General features: G+C 41.2%; 1 protein-coding gene across 2 annotated transcripts in view; it reads left to right on the top strand.

Moving 5' to 3' along the window:
• Lamtor1 (Late endosomal/lysosomal adaptor, MAPK and MTOR activator 1) overlaps nucleotides 1-16279 on the top strand; it is a 318543-nt gene that overhangs the window by 65652 nt on the left and 236612 nt on the right. For both annotated transcript variants that reach the window (XM_067788981.1, XM_067788982.1), the window contains exon 3: nucleotides 11086-11219. In XM_067788981.1, the coding sequence (XP_067645082.1) occupies nucleotides 11086-11219 (134 nt within the window). The remainder of the gene's footprint in view (nucleotides 1-11085; nucleotides 11220-16279) is intronic.

Here is a 16279-nt window from a genome sequence, read left to right as displayed (position 1 = left end):
ATGTGAAATATCATATACTTAGTTTTATCAATATTAAGTTTTAGCTTTCTGCTGCATAGCCACTTATATAAATTATTTAAGTCTTCTTGTATTTTCAAGACAGCGCAATCTTCATTTTTGTCACTAATGCTAACTAATGCATCATCCGCAAAAAGACTTATTTTACAATTTCTCAAAGAAGTTTTTGTATCATTGATGTAAATTATAAACAGCCCAATGTTAACATCAACAACCGATGAAACTGCGTCTCCAATTACCGTCCTCTGCTTTCTGTTACTCAGGTAACTACGAAACCATTCCAAGGCTTTTCCTTTGATCCCAATTTTATTCATTAACTTCAGCAATTCATTTCGATCGATTGTTTCAAACGCCCTCTTTAAGTCTACGAAGCAAGATACCACTACCTTTTTATCAACAACAGCCATGTTCAATGCTGTTTCGCAGGAGTGGCCTTTCCTGAAGCCTAATAGATCTGGTATGGTTATATTCAGCCCAATTCTAAACGAAAATTCCGTGCGAGTTTTTTCCCTTCTCCCATTCCTCGTATTCTAAATAAAAATTCCTTGAGAGTTTTTTCACTTCTCCCTTTCCTCCTATTCTGAGCAATGTTCGAAAAAGAGGAAACCGGTTATGGGAGAAAAGTAGGTATTATGAATGTGAGGGAGAGGAAGATTTCTTTGCCATTTCGTAGGAGTTTTTTCACTAGTTAAATTGAAGGGAATGCATCAAAATAGTTAAAGGAAATTGGTTCTTTTCAGAAAGAACACTTATTTGTACAAATTTGCGCTAAAATATGTATTTACATTCTACCACAATATTCCCACTGTTAATACAACAACAACAGCAACCACAATATTCTTTATTTTAAGTCGAAAAGTATATCATAAGCAACGGAAGAGCTCTTTGTATATTTGATGCAGCCATCCAGAAATTGCGCAAGGATTTTTTAAGAAGGCTTAATTATATTTTGGCATATGGCGAAAGGCGAACTCAACTCGACGTGGCCGCCAGAAAATTGCTTTGCAGAATGAAAGCAGGCAACTCCGGCGGATTTGTGTTAACCCGCCGTCTTCTTCTTATGCTCCTCTGTTGATGTTGCTGTGGCACCAATTAATTACTCATTTCAGTGTATACCACATCAAATGCAATAATGTGCATTGTTCATACCTTATTTCTTAATTTCAAACAAATTCGCAAAAATAATTAAACTTTTCAATTTTTTAAACAAAATAAGAAATGCGCAACGAAATTTCAATTGACAAAACAGCTGACTTCGAAAATTCGAAATTCCTATTCCCCAATTTTTCTTCTCCCTAGGAGAAAAGAATTGGAGGAATTTTTCCGCGGGAATAAAAAATCCGCGAGAATATTTAGAATTGGTCTGATTATGATCGTCTAGGTATGTTACTAGTTGCTTTTTCACCACTGTTTCCATAATTTTTTCATCAATAGGTAGGGTATTAATCGGACGCAGCTCGTCAAGTTTCATTGTATTTTTTACTTTTGCCACTGGTATTATTGTGGATATCTTCCAGCAGCTGGAAACAATGCCACTATCAAATGATTCGTTTATAATGTCCTTATATGAGTGTGCAATGTACACCATAGAGGTCTTGATAACACTCTCTGACAATAGATTTTTACCGCCATATTTGTTTTTAAATGATTTTGTGATATTTATTATATCTTCTAACTCGATACTGGTGAGCTCAAATGTTGCTATCTAGCTGGTTGTTTCACTTTTATCAACAAGTTCAATTGTTTCAATACTATCATTGATTTGGATTAGGCTCTGAACAAAATAACAATTTAAGACATTAGCTATATCGTTGCTATTTTCTAGACATTCACTGTTAAATACTATTTTTTTAATATGCTCTTTATTGTCTGCAAGTTCCACAGCATCTTTCAAACATTTCCACATGGATTTCATATTTCCTTAATTAATAATCACTTGATCTTCCATGTATTTCTTCTTTTTAAGTATTATAGTTTTTTTTATATATTTTTTTAACGGCATTATAATCATCCCAATGACCTGTGCTAATCGCAATTTTATATAATTCAAATTTTCTTTTAGGTAGTACTGTTAGTTCACGGTCGTACCACTTATTTCGCAATTGTATATTGATCCTCTTCTCGTATGTCAACGTTTGCATGGCTTCAGACAAGATATCATTCAAAGCCTGAACCCTATTTTCTATTACTATATTAGATATAGAACTTATATCACATATCCGCAGCAGATTTATCAGGTTCTCCGCGCTGTAGTTCTCCCAACAGACGGCATTAGCATATTTTCTCATTCTGCAATATTTTGTAGTAGGTATTTGAAAGCAGATTGTCTCATGATCAGATATTTTATATTCGCTGGCACATTCAATTTTGATCTGGTCATTATTGGCAAATAGTAGGTAAATTTTTGTAGCTGAGTGCTCCGTTACTCTCTTCTTAAAATCAATTCTTTGTATCATGGCCATTTGTGCAAACACACTTGTAAGCTGGTTAGAGTACGTGGATGGTATATTCATGTTTATATTATAGTCGCCAATAATTAGATTATTATCCGAACTATTTAAATATTTAACAAAATATGCATCGCTGCTACTAGGTGAGTGATACATTACTCCAAATTCCCACTTTAGAGCGCCTTTTTAATTTTTATAATAATACACCACATGTTCATGTCGAAAGACTTATTGCATACAACGTTGAATTCTACCTGTTCATGTATATAAAATAACACACCACCCGTGTGCCTACTGTTTGAATCACAACGGATTAATTTAAATGTAGAAATATTTAACTCGGAGTCCATTATATTATCTGTTGTACAAGTTTCGGAGCACACTACTAAGGCTGGTTGTTTAACTTCGATAAGACGTTCGAGTTCTACTTTATTTGATACAATACTATTAATTAGATATATGCACTGCAGGATACAGCCTTCCTTATTACGTGTAGTATACGCTTTGGTTTTCCGTGATATAGTCACATTCACCTTCTGCTGATACACAGGGCACAATCTGTCCATAGTATCGTGGTTTATATCTAGTCCAATATTCAGATCTTTGTTTGCTCTAATGCAGTTGATACATTTATTAATTGCTGTCTCATTGCATTCTTTGGAAATATGTGCGCCATGACATTTAGTGCACACTTCCGTTTCTTTACAGTCTTTAGCTTTATGACTGAAGCTTTAGCACTTAAAACAACACAAAATCTGCACTGCATCGCTTCCATCCAACATTAAGCCTTTCCTCAGCTAATATCTTCGCAAACACTTTGACATCCAATTCGAGAACTGCATTGTAGTAAATATTTCCATTTTTATTTACTTGGTATAACTTTGTAATTTATATGTCGGTTTGGCTTAAGCAATTATTTTCTCTTTTAATTCTTTGAGCAAGCTCCTCAATCTCGTATTTGTAACTTATTCCGGTTATAAGAACAGATGGGTTAATTTTTTTGGGGATCCTCACCTCATAATTATTTCCAATATTATTTTCAATTGCATTTCTTATTTTTTCTCTCTCTACATTATTTGGACTTTCTACGATTACCACTCCATCTTGTCCACCCACTATGTTCATTATTTGTTTTTTCAACTTCCTGTTTGGTACTTGGCTTAATTATTAGAGGAACTGCAGCTCTGGCAACTCTTCTTTTTTTGATTTGGCACTTTTAGCTGCGTTTGCATATGAATAAGATCGATGAGCTTTGCAACAGAATAAACGGCTACCTCCCTGATCTCTCCAGTTTTTTTGCCTCGCGAAACCTGGCATTATCATCGACTAAGTTCTCTGCGACCTTATTTACAACATGGACGTCCCAAATGTCGACCATTTTGAACATCCACGTCGATGGCACTACGCTACCGACTGTCCTACACCCCTAAAATCTTGGGTGTCACTTTTGATCAGGATGTAAATTTTGGTGAGCATGCAGCCGCAATTGCACCGAAAATCCAAAGCCGTAATAAAATCCTCAAATCTTTTGCCGGTAGTACTTGCGGAAAAGACAAAGAAACGCTCATTACCACTTACAAAGCAATTGGCCAGCCGATTGCATGCTACGCGTCCCCTATATGGTCGCCAAGCCTAAAAACTACTCACTGGAAGAAGCTGTAGGCTTTCCAAAATACTGCTGCACTGCTACAACAACAACAACAACAACTGCTCTCAGAACCGTCACGGGCTGTCTTCTTATTTCCCCAGAACACCATTTACAAAAGGAGGCGAGAATACTCCCCATCAGGGAGAGAAATGAGATGCTAACCAAACAGTTCCTGTTGAATACCCAGAAACCTGAGCATCACAACAGACATCTGATTGATGAGCCAACACCGCCCAGGGGCTTAAGGAGTCATCTGCGTAAGCATTATGGGGAAATACGGGTTGAGAACTCAGCCGTATGAAACAAAAAAACACAAGCATGTCCTCAGTGAACTCCACAAACAGGCGTCGGACCTTTATGCCAGGAATTCTCCGGTGAATCCAGTACTCAAAGAACAATACCCAAAACTTGTGGAAGAGGATCGCACACTCTTCAGAGAAACGCGAGTCACACTAGCTCAACTTCGATCTGGATACTGTAACAGGTTAAACTCTTAACTATCCAGAATCAACCCCGACATACAAAATGTATGCCCTGCTTGCTATGCCCCACATGACACCAACCATCTCTTTAATTGTAATGTAGAACCAACGTCTCTAACACCCCTCTCATTATGGTCCACCCCTGTTGAAACAGCAAATTTCCTTGGACTCCCGTTAGAGGATACTGATGACAATTTGTGATCGGTCGCACCTATTGGATGGGGCGAAGCACTGCTACAACAACAACAACAGGATTTTATTGCTGCTCTGGATTTTCGGTACAATGGCTGCATGCTCACCAAAATGTAGATCCTGATCAAGCGTCACTCCCAAAATTTTGGGATGCAAGACAGTCGGTAGCGTAGTGCCATTGCCTGGGATGTTCAAAATGATGTACATTTGGGACGTCCATGTTGTAAATAAGGTCGCCGATGATAATGTCAGGTTTGGCGAGGCGAAAAAACTGGAGAGATTAGGGAGGTAGCCGTTTATTTTGTTACAAAGCTCATCGATCTGTGGGCGTGGGTCTGTGTCCATTATTGTGCAGTCATCGGCGTAGGAAACGATAGTGACTCCTTTTGGTGGCGAAGGTAGCTTTGATATGAGAAGTTAAAAGTGGGGATAGGACACCACCCTGTGGCACCTCTTGTTTAATTCTCCTTGGTTTGGATGTTGCGTCCCTAAATTGCACCGATGCCTGCCGACCAACCAGATAATTTGCGGTCCATCTTTTAAGACTTGGGGGAAGGGTAGACCCTTCCAGGTCTTGCAGTAACGTGCCATGGTTGACTGTATCAAAAGCTTTTGACAGGTCTAGCGCAACGAGTACTCTTCTATGGTGGAGGTTTTAATTTAAACCTCAATTTATCTGGGTGCCAATGGCATTTAGCGCGGTGGTTGTGCAATGTAGTTTTCTAAAGCCATGCTGATGATAGGCTAGTTACAAATTTGCTTTAAAGTAGGGGAGCAAAATGGCTTCAAGTGTCTTGGCTACTGGCGATAGGGGAGATATCGGGCGATAAGAATCTCCTATGTTAGCTGGTTTCCAAGGCTTTAGGAGCGGGACCACCTTGGCCATTTTCCATTTTTCGGGGATGACAAAGGTAGAAAGGTTGAAGACATGTGCTAAATATTGAAACCCTCTTTACATAGGCTTTTAAGCATCGGCATAGCTATACCGTCTGGGCCCACTGCTTTAGATGGTTTTGCATGACCGATGGCATCCTCAACCTATTTGGCGGTGATGGTAATTGGCCCGCCGTCTAACTTTGTCAACGGTGGAATGCATTATATATTGTCGGCAAACAGCACTCGCGCATTTTTTCGCATCCGACAGCACTTTATCGCCAATGGCGACGGAAATTTTGTCGTTGTGCTTAGACGGATTCCATAGGGACTTTACGGTGGACCAAAGCTTACCCACACCGGCAGAGAGGTTACAATCACTTAAATGCTCCTCCCATTTCGCCGCTTGTGTTCATCCACAAGCAATCTGATGCGTTGGTTTATATCCCTTATTTGGGGGCCGCCGGGATGTTTTTGTTGTTGTAGCAGTGCTTCGCCCCACCCAATAGGTGCGACCGATCACAGATTGTCATCCTGATTCTCTAACGGTAGTCCAAGGAAACTTGCTGTTTCAACAGGGGTGGACCATAATGAAAAGGGTATTAGAGGCGTTGGTTGCACATTACAATTAAAGAGATGGTTGGTGTCATGTGGGGACACATTGCAAGCGCGGCATACATTTTGTATGTCGGGGTTGATTCTGGATATGTAGGAATTTAGCCTGTTACAGTATCCAGAACGAAGTCGAGCTAGAGTGACTCTCGTTTCGCTGGGGAGTTTGCGTTCCTCTTCCGCAAGTTTTGGGGACTCTTCTTTGAGTACTGGATTCACCGGGCAATTCCTGGCATAAATGTCCGACGCATGTTTGTGGGGTTCACTGAGGACATGCTTGTGTTTTTTTGCGTCATGCGGCTGAGTTATCAGGTGCCGTATTTCCTCATAATGCTTACGCAGATGACTCCTTAAGCCCCTAGGCGGTGTTGGCTCATCAATCGGATGTCTTTTGGGATGCCCAAGTTTCTGGGTATTCCACAGGAACTGTTTGGTTAGCATCTCATTCCTCTCCCTTATGGGGAGTATTCTCGCCTCATTATGTAGATGGTGTTCTGAGGTCATAAGAAGGCAGCTCGTGGCGGTTCTGGGAGCAGTATTTTGGCAGGCCTGTAGCTTCTTACAGGTGGTAGTAGTTTTTAGGCTTGACGACCATATAGGGGACGCGTAGCATGCAATCGGCTGGCCAATTGCTTTGTAAGTGGTTATTTTCAATTGCATTTGTTATTTTTTCTCTCTCTACATTATTTGCACTTTCTACGATTACCACTCCATCTTGTCCACCCACTATGTTCATAATTTGTTTTTTCAACTTCCTGTTTGGTACATGGCTTAATTATTAGAGGAACTGCAGCTCTGGATACTCTTCTTTTTTTGATTTGGCACTTTTAGCTGCGTTTGCATATGAAACTCTGGCATCCCCATTTGTATTTTTCTTTATTTCTGCACACATTTTCTCATTTTCTTTAGTTATTGCTTCAACCATTTTCTTTTTATCTTCTCTGTTGTTTTCAATTTCCTTACGTACCTGCTCGCTATTTTGCTTTAAAAAATCAGTTATATTATGGCGTTTATTTACTTCTTTAACACTTCTCACATGTCTCTTGAGCTTTTTTCATTACCTCAATTCTTTCAGCAAATGCTGTTTCTACCGCCTTCAGTATTTGCTTAATGTCGTCTTCATTTTTCTTCAGAGAAATATCGAACTCGTTTCTATATTCAGCTAGTGTTTGGCCATTTTGTTTCACAGCCATTTTCATCAACGTTACTGCAATCAATCATCGCACATCAACCTAATACTGTTTTCACACAGAAACTTAATGATCTCATTTCACCTTCTAATGAAATCGTAAATTTTTTGCTTTCACACAGAAGTAGTTGCTCGATTAGTATGAAGAATGACATGTCAAGCGAATAAAATGACAATGCTATATGACATGCTATATTACTTTGACAAATGACATTTTTAAGCACTGAGCACACCAAAAACTAAGAAGCGGAATGCTGCCAACAGAGTTGCATTGGGCTTTTGATTTCATTAGGCATTCGATTAGTCACTAATGAAATAATTATAGATTCGAATTTTGTAGGGAAGATTGAGCTCAACAAGCGCCTTAATGTAGAAAACTGCCTTTATTATTCAATAAGCCGTGTGTGTGAAAATAGAATAATCATCGGAACCTCACTCAATTTATCTATGCTGTATTGGTCCAAGCCAGCGCATTTGTTAGTTAAATGGAAATATTTCCCACACACGCCTTGACAACTTCTGTCCGAATGGTGCCTTTGCACCTGTCACATCTTGCTTCCATCCTTCCTCGCCAATTATATTAATTGCTTCCTTATACCTGTGCTTATTTTCAATTAATATACTAGTTTGTAAGCAAGTTACTTTCGAGATAACAATTTATTTAATAATTTAACAAAATTTTCGCAAGAGCATCCAAAATTTACGTCTTTCTCTTTACGTCTTTCTTCTCTTTCAAAGCTACCTTCGCCACCAGGAGTTACTATCGTTTCCTACGCCGATGACTGCACAATAATGGCCACAGGCCCAGACCCACAGATCGATGAGCTTTGCAACAGAATAAACGGCTACCTCCCTGATCTCTCCAGTTTTTTCGCCTCGCGAAACCTGGCCTTATCACCGACTAAGTCCTCCGCGACCTTATTTACAACATGGACGTCCAAAATGTCGACCATTTTAAACATCCACGTCGATGGCACTACGCTACCGACTGTCCTACATCCCAAAATCTTGGATGTGACGTTTGATCAGGATCTACATTTTGGTGAGCATGCAGCCGCAATTGTACCGAAAATCCAAAGCCGTACTAAAATCCTCAAATCTTTTGCCGGCAGTACTTGGGGAAAAGACAAAGAAACGCTCATTACCTTATAAGACAAATCGATCCCGGCGACCGGAGCTTTCCACAAGGTCATTGAATCCGCCTCGGCTCGCTTCATTCCCGCCGGTATATTTCCCGAAATTCGGCCCCACTTTCCGGCGGAGGCAGCAAATTTAGCGAGAAAACGTGACTTTATAAGACAGCTCGATAACGGCGACCCCCAAATAAGGGATATAAACCAACGCACCAGAGGAGCACCTAAGCGGTTGTAACCTCTCTGCCGGTGTAGGTAAAATTTTATCCACCGTAAAGTGCCTATCGAATCCGTCTAGGCACAATGACAAAGTTTCCATCGCCTTTGACGATAAAGTGCTGTCGCCCGCTACTAAATCCTGGGAAACCAGCTAACATAGGTGAGTCGTATCGTCCGATATCTCTCCTATCGCCAGTGGCAAAGACGCTTGAAGCCATTTTGCTCCCTTATTTCCAAGCAAATTTGCAGCTAGCCTGTCATCAACATGGCTTCAGAAAACTCCATAGCACTACCACCGCGCTAAATGCCATTAGCACCCAGATAAATTGCGGTTTAAATCAAAACCCCCACCATAGAACAGTACTCGTAGCGCTAGACCTATCAAAAGCTTTTGATATGGTCAACCATGGCTCGTTACTAGAAGACCTGGAAGGGTCTACCCTTCCCCCATGTCTTAAAAGGTGGACCGCAAATTATCTGCGTGGTCGGCAGGCATCGGTGTAATTTAGAAACGGAACATCGAAACCAAGGAGAATTAAATAAGGGGTGCCACAGGGTGGTGTCCTATCCCCACTTTTGTTTAATTTCTTTATATCTAAGCTACCTTCACCACCGGAAGGAGTCACAATCGTTTCCTACGCCGATGACTGCACAATAATGGCCACAGGCCCAGGCCCACAGATCGATGAGCTATGCAATAGAATAAACGGCTACCTCCCTGATCTCTCCAGTTTTTTCGGCTCGCGAAACCTGGCATTATCACCGACTAAATCTTCCGCGACCTTATTTACAACATGGACGTCCCAAATGTCGACCATTCTGAACATCCACGTCGATGGCACTACGCTACCGACTGTCCTACACCCCAAAATCTTGGGTGTGACGTTTGATCAGGATCTACATTTTGGTGAGCACGCAGCCGCAATTGTTCCGAGAATTCAGAGCCGTAACAAAATCCTCAAATCCATTACTGGCAGTACCTGGGGAAAAGATAAAGAAACGCTCATGACTACATACAAAGCAATTAGCCAGCCGATTACGTGCTACGCGTCACCCATATGGGCGCCAAGCCTAAAAATTAAAATCTTATGTCCCCAGAACACCATCTGCATAATGAGGCGAGAATACTCCCCCTCAGGGAGAAATATGAGATGCTGACCAAACAGTTCCTATTGAATACCCAGAAACCTGAGCATCCCAACAGACATCTGGTTGATGAACCAGCACCGCCTAGGGGCTTAAGGAGTCACCTCCGTAAGCATTTTGAGGAAATACGGCACCTGAGAACCCAGCCGTATAAAGCGAAAAAACACAAGCAGGTCTCTGGTGAACTCCACAAACAGGCGTCGGACTTTTATGCCGGGAATTGCCCGGTGAATCCAGTACTCAAAGAAAAGTATCCAAAACTCGCGGAAGAGGAACGCATACTCCCCAGGGAAGCGCGTGTCACTCTTGCTCAACTTCGTTCTGGATACTGTAACAGGTTAAACTCTTACCTATCAAGAATCAAACCCGACATACCATCTCTTTAATCACCATCTCTTTAATTGTAATGTGGAACCAACGCCTTTAACACACCTTTGGTCCACCCCTGTTGAAACAGCAAGTGTCCTTGGACTCCCGTTAGAGGATATTGATGACAATTTGTGATCGGTCGCGGCTGTTAGGTGGGGCGAAGCACTGCAACAATAACAACAACAACCAATTCACTTGGGAGAGATCAAAAGGAAACAGGAGTTTCGTATGATCCATGAAGCAGGAACGGCGAGGATAGCAGCGCGGGATTGCAAACTTTTTAAGGTCATCTCCAAATCCTACGTTATGGGACTAATTTTAATTTGTTCCTATCGCTAAAGGGAGAACACTTCAGGCTCATGATGGCAAACTAACTGGATTACCTTCTGGCGTCACAAGCATATAAATTAGGCCTCGTCAGAAACAGTGTGGGCTGCAGGAAGAAACGGTTAAGCACGTCTTGTGTTCGTGTCCAACGCTCGCAAGGTCAAGGCTCCAGATCGCGAGGCAGCTAGAAAGATACATATTAAATAAAGTTTCAATTATATCAACACCTTATGTTTTTTAATCTTGATCTCGAATATCTGATTTGTTATCATTTGCATTGATAAAATGGTATAACGTCAGAATTAGCATTAAATTTCTCATAAGTCCAGATTTATCGTTTGTAATTTCGGTAGTTCGTATTCTGCACCTGTCCCTTAACTACAAAATTTCGTTGAAAAGTAATATTGAAATTTTATATCTTTCAAAGGAATATGATCGATGTTGGAGCCATGGATTTACATAACCTTGAAAATGAAGAATATAATGATAGAATTAAATTATATTCTCAGCGTTTACAACAGCAATGGAATAATATTCAGCACCCAGGAATGGGAATTTCAGGTACGCTTATTTAGTTCTAGCTTTCAATAATTACCTATTGTTTGAGTTTTAATTTTCACTTAAAAATAACATATAAATCTTTTTCGAGTTTTTTTATTTCGCTTGGAAAATAATAATAATTTTTCGAGTTATTTTGATCGATTGGAAAATAGAAACTAATTAACAAATAAATACAAGGCACGATATACCTTCGAAGAGATTTAGGCTCCAATTTGCGTCATGCTCATTAATTTTTCGTACTAAGTGGCGAGACGGCGGCCGAAACTAATTATCGCGTTTATTTATTTCGAAGGCCTGTACACATTGCACTTTTGCGTCCTTTGGGCGCTGACGTCACTTTGAATGCACGCTAATAGTTTGCCACAACAAATGCAAAAAACTCACATTTTGACTTTGTCATTAAAAAAATATATTTTTGATTGCGAAAACAAAGATGAAAGTATTTAAAAAAATTTGAAGGTACAACAAAAGCAGACTGATAACGCAAGTGCAAATATAAATTTTTGGGTAACGTTTTACAAGACGGTGTACCGCCTAATTTTTATCAAAAATTATCAAAGGTGGTATCAAAACACGCGTCACGATCTCCGTTTTTATAATCCCGAAGCGAAAATTAAAATTTTTATTAAAATTTTTATTTCTGTCAAAAGATATAAACAAAAAATCGGTTTTAATTTTCATGTGGTTGTTGTTTTTTAGTCAGATTTGTTGTACACACACACACACTAATGCAAAAAGGTGTTCTGCGCGCATTTACTTTTGATCCCCAAACCGGTGTCGGACCCACCCAGGGTAATTTTTTATAAACGCGACCGAAGGCCGGCAACGCAAAAAAGCTATGGATCGGGCCCCATATTTCGGACCCTCTAGGGGTCATTTTATGGTTTTTTGTGAATAAGTTTCGATAGAAATAAAACGCGTGTTTTGATACCACCTTTATTAATTTTCGATAAAAATTACGTGGTGCACCGTCTTGTAAAACGTTAACAATTTTTGAATTCTTATTATATTGTTTGGTGTTGGCTGTGGATTTGGATTATACATATGTAGCAATTCAACCTTGTTTGTTCAATGTCAGCTGCTGAAGCAATGTAAATCGCAGTATCCAAATAATAAGAAGACGCTCAAGAAATTATTCTGCTTGTAAGCCAAACTTCAAGCTCCTTTTTTGAAAGTATTTCCCTTTACTTTTTAAATTTTTTTATGAAACTGCTTTGGAAATTCGTTAATGCCTGCAATTATTTCTCTCTTGGGCATCTCTTGAGCATTCCTCCAAGGGTGGAACAAATCAAATTTTAGTCAGTTTGAAAAATCTTAAAATATACTTGTATGTATACTCTTTTGGTTCTAAGTTCAAAGTTTATTAATAAATTTGTACATTCGAGACTATTGTCTCTTAACGTTTGTTGCTAAAACCAAAGCAAAAACATTCAGAAACTCATAGACCGTGTAATCTGAATTTTAAACCAAATTTGGTTTGGCTGTTGTTGTTGTAGCAGTGCTTCGCCCCATCCAATAGGTGCGACCATTCACAAATTGTCATCAATGTCCTCTAACGGGAGTCCAAGGAAAATTGCTGTTTCAACAGAGGTGGACCATAATGAGAAAGGTGTTAGAGGCGTTGGTTCCTCATTACAATGAAAGAGATGGTTGGTGTCATGTGGGGACACATTGCAAGCAGGACATACATTTTGTATGTCGGAGTTGATTCTGGATAGGTAAGAGTTTAACCTGTTATAGTACCAGATCGAAGTTGAGCTAGAGTGACGCGCAGTTCCCTAGGGAGAGTGCGTTCCGCCTCTACTAGTTCTGGGTATTTTTCTTTAAGTACTGCATTCGCCGGGCAATTCCCAGCATAGAGGTCCAACGCATGTTTGTGGATATCACTGAAGACCTGCTTGTGATTTTTGCTTCATACGGCTGTGTCCTCAGATGCCGTATTTCCTCATAATGCTTACGGAGATGACCCCTTAAGCCCCTGGGAGGTGTAACCTCATCAATCAGATACCTGCTGGGATGCCCAGGTTTCTGCGTATTCAATAGAAACTGTTTGTTTAGCATTTAATTTCTCTCCCCGAATGGGGAGTACTCTCGCCTCATTGTGTAGGTGGTGTTCTGGCCCGTAGCGGTTCTGAGGGCAGTAGATATTTTGGCAGGCCTGTATTTTCCTCCAGTGTATACCTTTTAGGCTTGGCGTCCATATCGGGGACGCCTAGCATGCAATCGGCCGGCCAATTGCATTGTAAGTAGTAATGAGCGTTTCTTTGTCTTTACCCCAAGTGCTGCCAGCAAAAGATTTGAGGATTTTATTACGGCTCTGGATTTTCGGCAGAATCGCTCCAAAATGTACAGTACAGTCGGAAGGTTAGGTTAGGTTGAACTGGCCGGTCCAAGAGGACCTCATATAGACTGATTGAGTCAGTAGTGTTACCAGAAGTTTGTTTTAATGACCAAACTGAAAAACCCTATCAAAAACCAGGACCTATGTTATAAAATAACTCCGTACTCTTGGCAAATACTAGAAGCTTCCTAGGACTTACGCCCCTTGATGCTTCTAGATCTGACAGCTGTATCACTCCTAATAGCTGTAGTCTTAGCCTGGCAAGTACAGGGCACGAGCACAGAACGTGCTCGATCGTTTCCTCCTCCAACCCGCAATTCCTACATCTGGTATCACTGACCAAACCTAATTTTAAGGCATGTGACGCCAGAAGGTAGTGTCCAGTCAGAATACCCGTCGTGAGTCTACAGTCCTCTCTTTTTAATGATAGAAGCAACTTTGTTAGTCTAAGGTTGTAAGACCTACACATAATCTTCGGCACTTTACAGCCCCGCGCTTGAACCTACGCCTTTCCCGCTTGGTCGATCGTGTGCACCTCTCGCCTTCGCTTAATCTCGCCCAGTCTAATTGGGACGTCTACGGAACAAGCTTCAAGGGATGCGCCCTTTTTAGCTAGTTCGTCCGCTTTTTCATTCCCATCTATTCCCATATGCCCTGGGACCCAATATAGATATATGCTTCTCCCTGTCCCGATTCTCTCCAGAGGCTGCTTACACTCTAACATGCATTTAGATGCTGTGCTATGCGACATTATTGCCTTAATTGCTGCTTGACTGTCAATATAGAAGTTAACACGGTTGCAGCTTAAGCTATTCTCTTCCAGGGTTTCTACTGCTTTGGCTACGGCTAATATTTCCACTTGGAAAACGCTACAGTAATCCGGCAGCCTGTAGGATCTGCTTGTTTGCGGATCAGCACAGTATACCGCAGACCCTACTTCTTCCACTACTTTGGAACCATCTGTGTACACATGTATCGCCTCGTCCGCCATTTGCGCACTCTTGCGCCAACCGTCCACCTCTATTGTGGCCTTAAGATCTCCCTCGAAGCGCAGATAGGGAATCAGGTAGTCTGTTCGTCTTGTGATTGATGACGCTATACTACTATGACCATATGGTCGGCGCTCAAGCTGCCCCGAGGCACCGAGCCTGGTTGCGGTTGTTAATGCTATGTTCTTTGCTACCAGGTCTACAGGTGGAATGTGCAGAATGGCATACAGTGCAACCGTCGGGGTGGTTTTCAGGGCTCCCATAATGCAAAGCATCGATAGTCTGCATACCCCATCTAATTTTTTGAGGTATGTTGTTTTTTGTGTGGCTTTCCACCAAACAAGAACTCCGTAGTATAGAACAGGGCTTACAATCCCTGTAAAAACCCAATGAGAAAGAGAGGGCGATAAGCCCTATATACCCCATATAATCTTCTTGCAATTTAACATGCAGCCGATCCATCTGATTAAGGCGGGATGTACTTTAATGTAGTTAAGACCATCCATAATCGCCCATTTAGAAACATTATTGAAAACCCCGGCAATGTGCAAGAAGACTCCTAGAGCATACTCCTTATATTGCAGGGATTTCTCTATGCTTATTACCACCCTATGCAATGCGGTTTCTACCGACTTGCCTTTGGTGTACGCATGCTGTGTTGTGGAGAGCAGCTTTTCATCCACGTTGGACTTTATGTACAAATCTATCAGCCTCCCAAAGGTGTTGAGTAGAAATGTGTTAAGTTAATGGGTCTATAGTCTTTGGGATACACGTGACCGATATTCCCCGCCTTTGGTAGGAAAGCTACACGAGCAGTTATCCAAGAGTGCGGTACATGGTTCAGCCTTATGCACCCATCGAATATTATTTTAAGCCATTCCACGACCGTCATACTTGAAACATGTAGCATGGCCGGGAATATACCGTCCAGGCCCGGCGATTTAAACATAGAAAACGTTTTCACTGCCCATTCGATTGTATCGGTCACCAAGCCCGGCACTACCCGCTCCATGATCGAAGTGTGAGTGATGTCGGCTGGCTCTTCTAAACCGTCTCCCGATGGGAAATGTGTGTTGAAAAGCACCTCAAGGGATTCCTCACTATTACGTGACCATTCCCCGTTCTCTTTCTTTATTAGTCCCTGGACTATGTTTCCCCTTGCTAGGACTTTTTTCAACCGTGCTGTTTCGCTGGAGCACTCTATGTCCGTACAGAAACTTTTCCATGAGATTCTCTTCGCCCTGGAAATTTCACGCTTGTAGATCCTCAGTTGATCCCTGTACTCGTCCCGACGCGCTTCGCTTTACGCGGTCTTTGCGAGCTTAAACATTTCTTTTACCTGTCTTCTTAGAAGACTCAGATCATTGCTCCACCATGGCGGCTTTGCTTTTCCTCTGAATATTCTTAGAAGGCAAGCTTTGTTATACGCAGTCATAAGCGTCCTTGTTAGGAATTCATTCGACTCCTCCAGTTCCTCCACATTGGCAACCTCTCTGGGTTGTCCCAGTTTTGCTTCTACCTGTTTCTGGAATTTAGTCCAGTTCGTTGACCTAGGGTTTCTAAAGGTTCCTCCCCTCTCTACCCTCTTTAGGGGGATGCTGAAGCTGATATACGCATGGTCGGAGAAGGATGGTCTATCAAGAACCATCCAATCATACCTTGATATATCACGCTCGGAGCTCAACGTAATATCCAGAACATTGCTGGATATTGGACCAATATATGTAGGG

This window comes from Eurosta solidaginis, chromosome 5 (genome assembly GCF_040869045.1).
Source record: "Eurosta solidaginis isolate ZX-2024a chromosome 5, ASM4086904v1, whole genome shotgun sequence".
NCBI lineage: Eukaryota > Metazoa > Arthropoda > Insecta > Diptera > Tephritidae > Eurosta > Eurosta solidaginis.
This window is presented reverse-complemented; position numbering and strand designations above follow the sequence as displayed.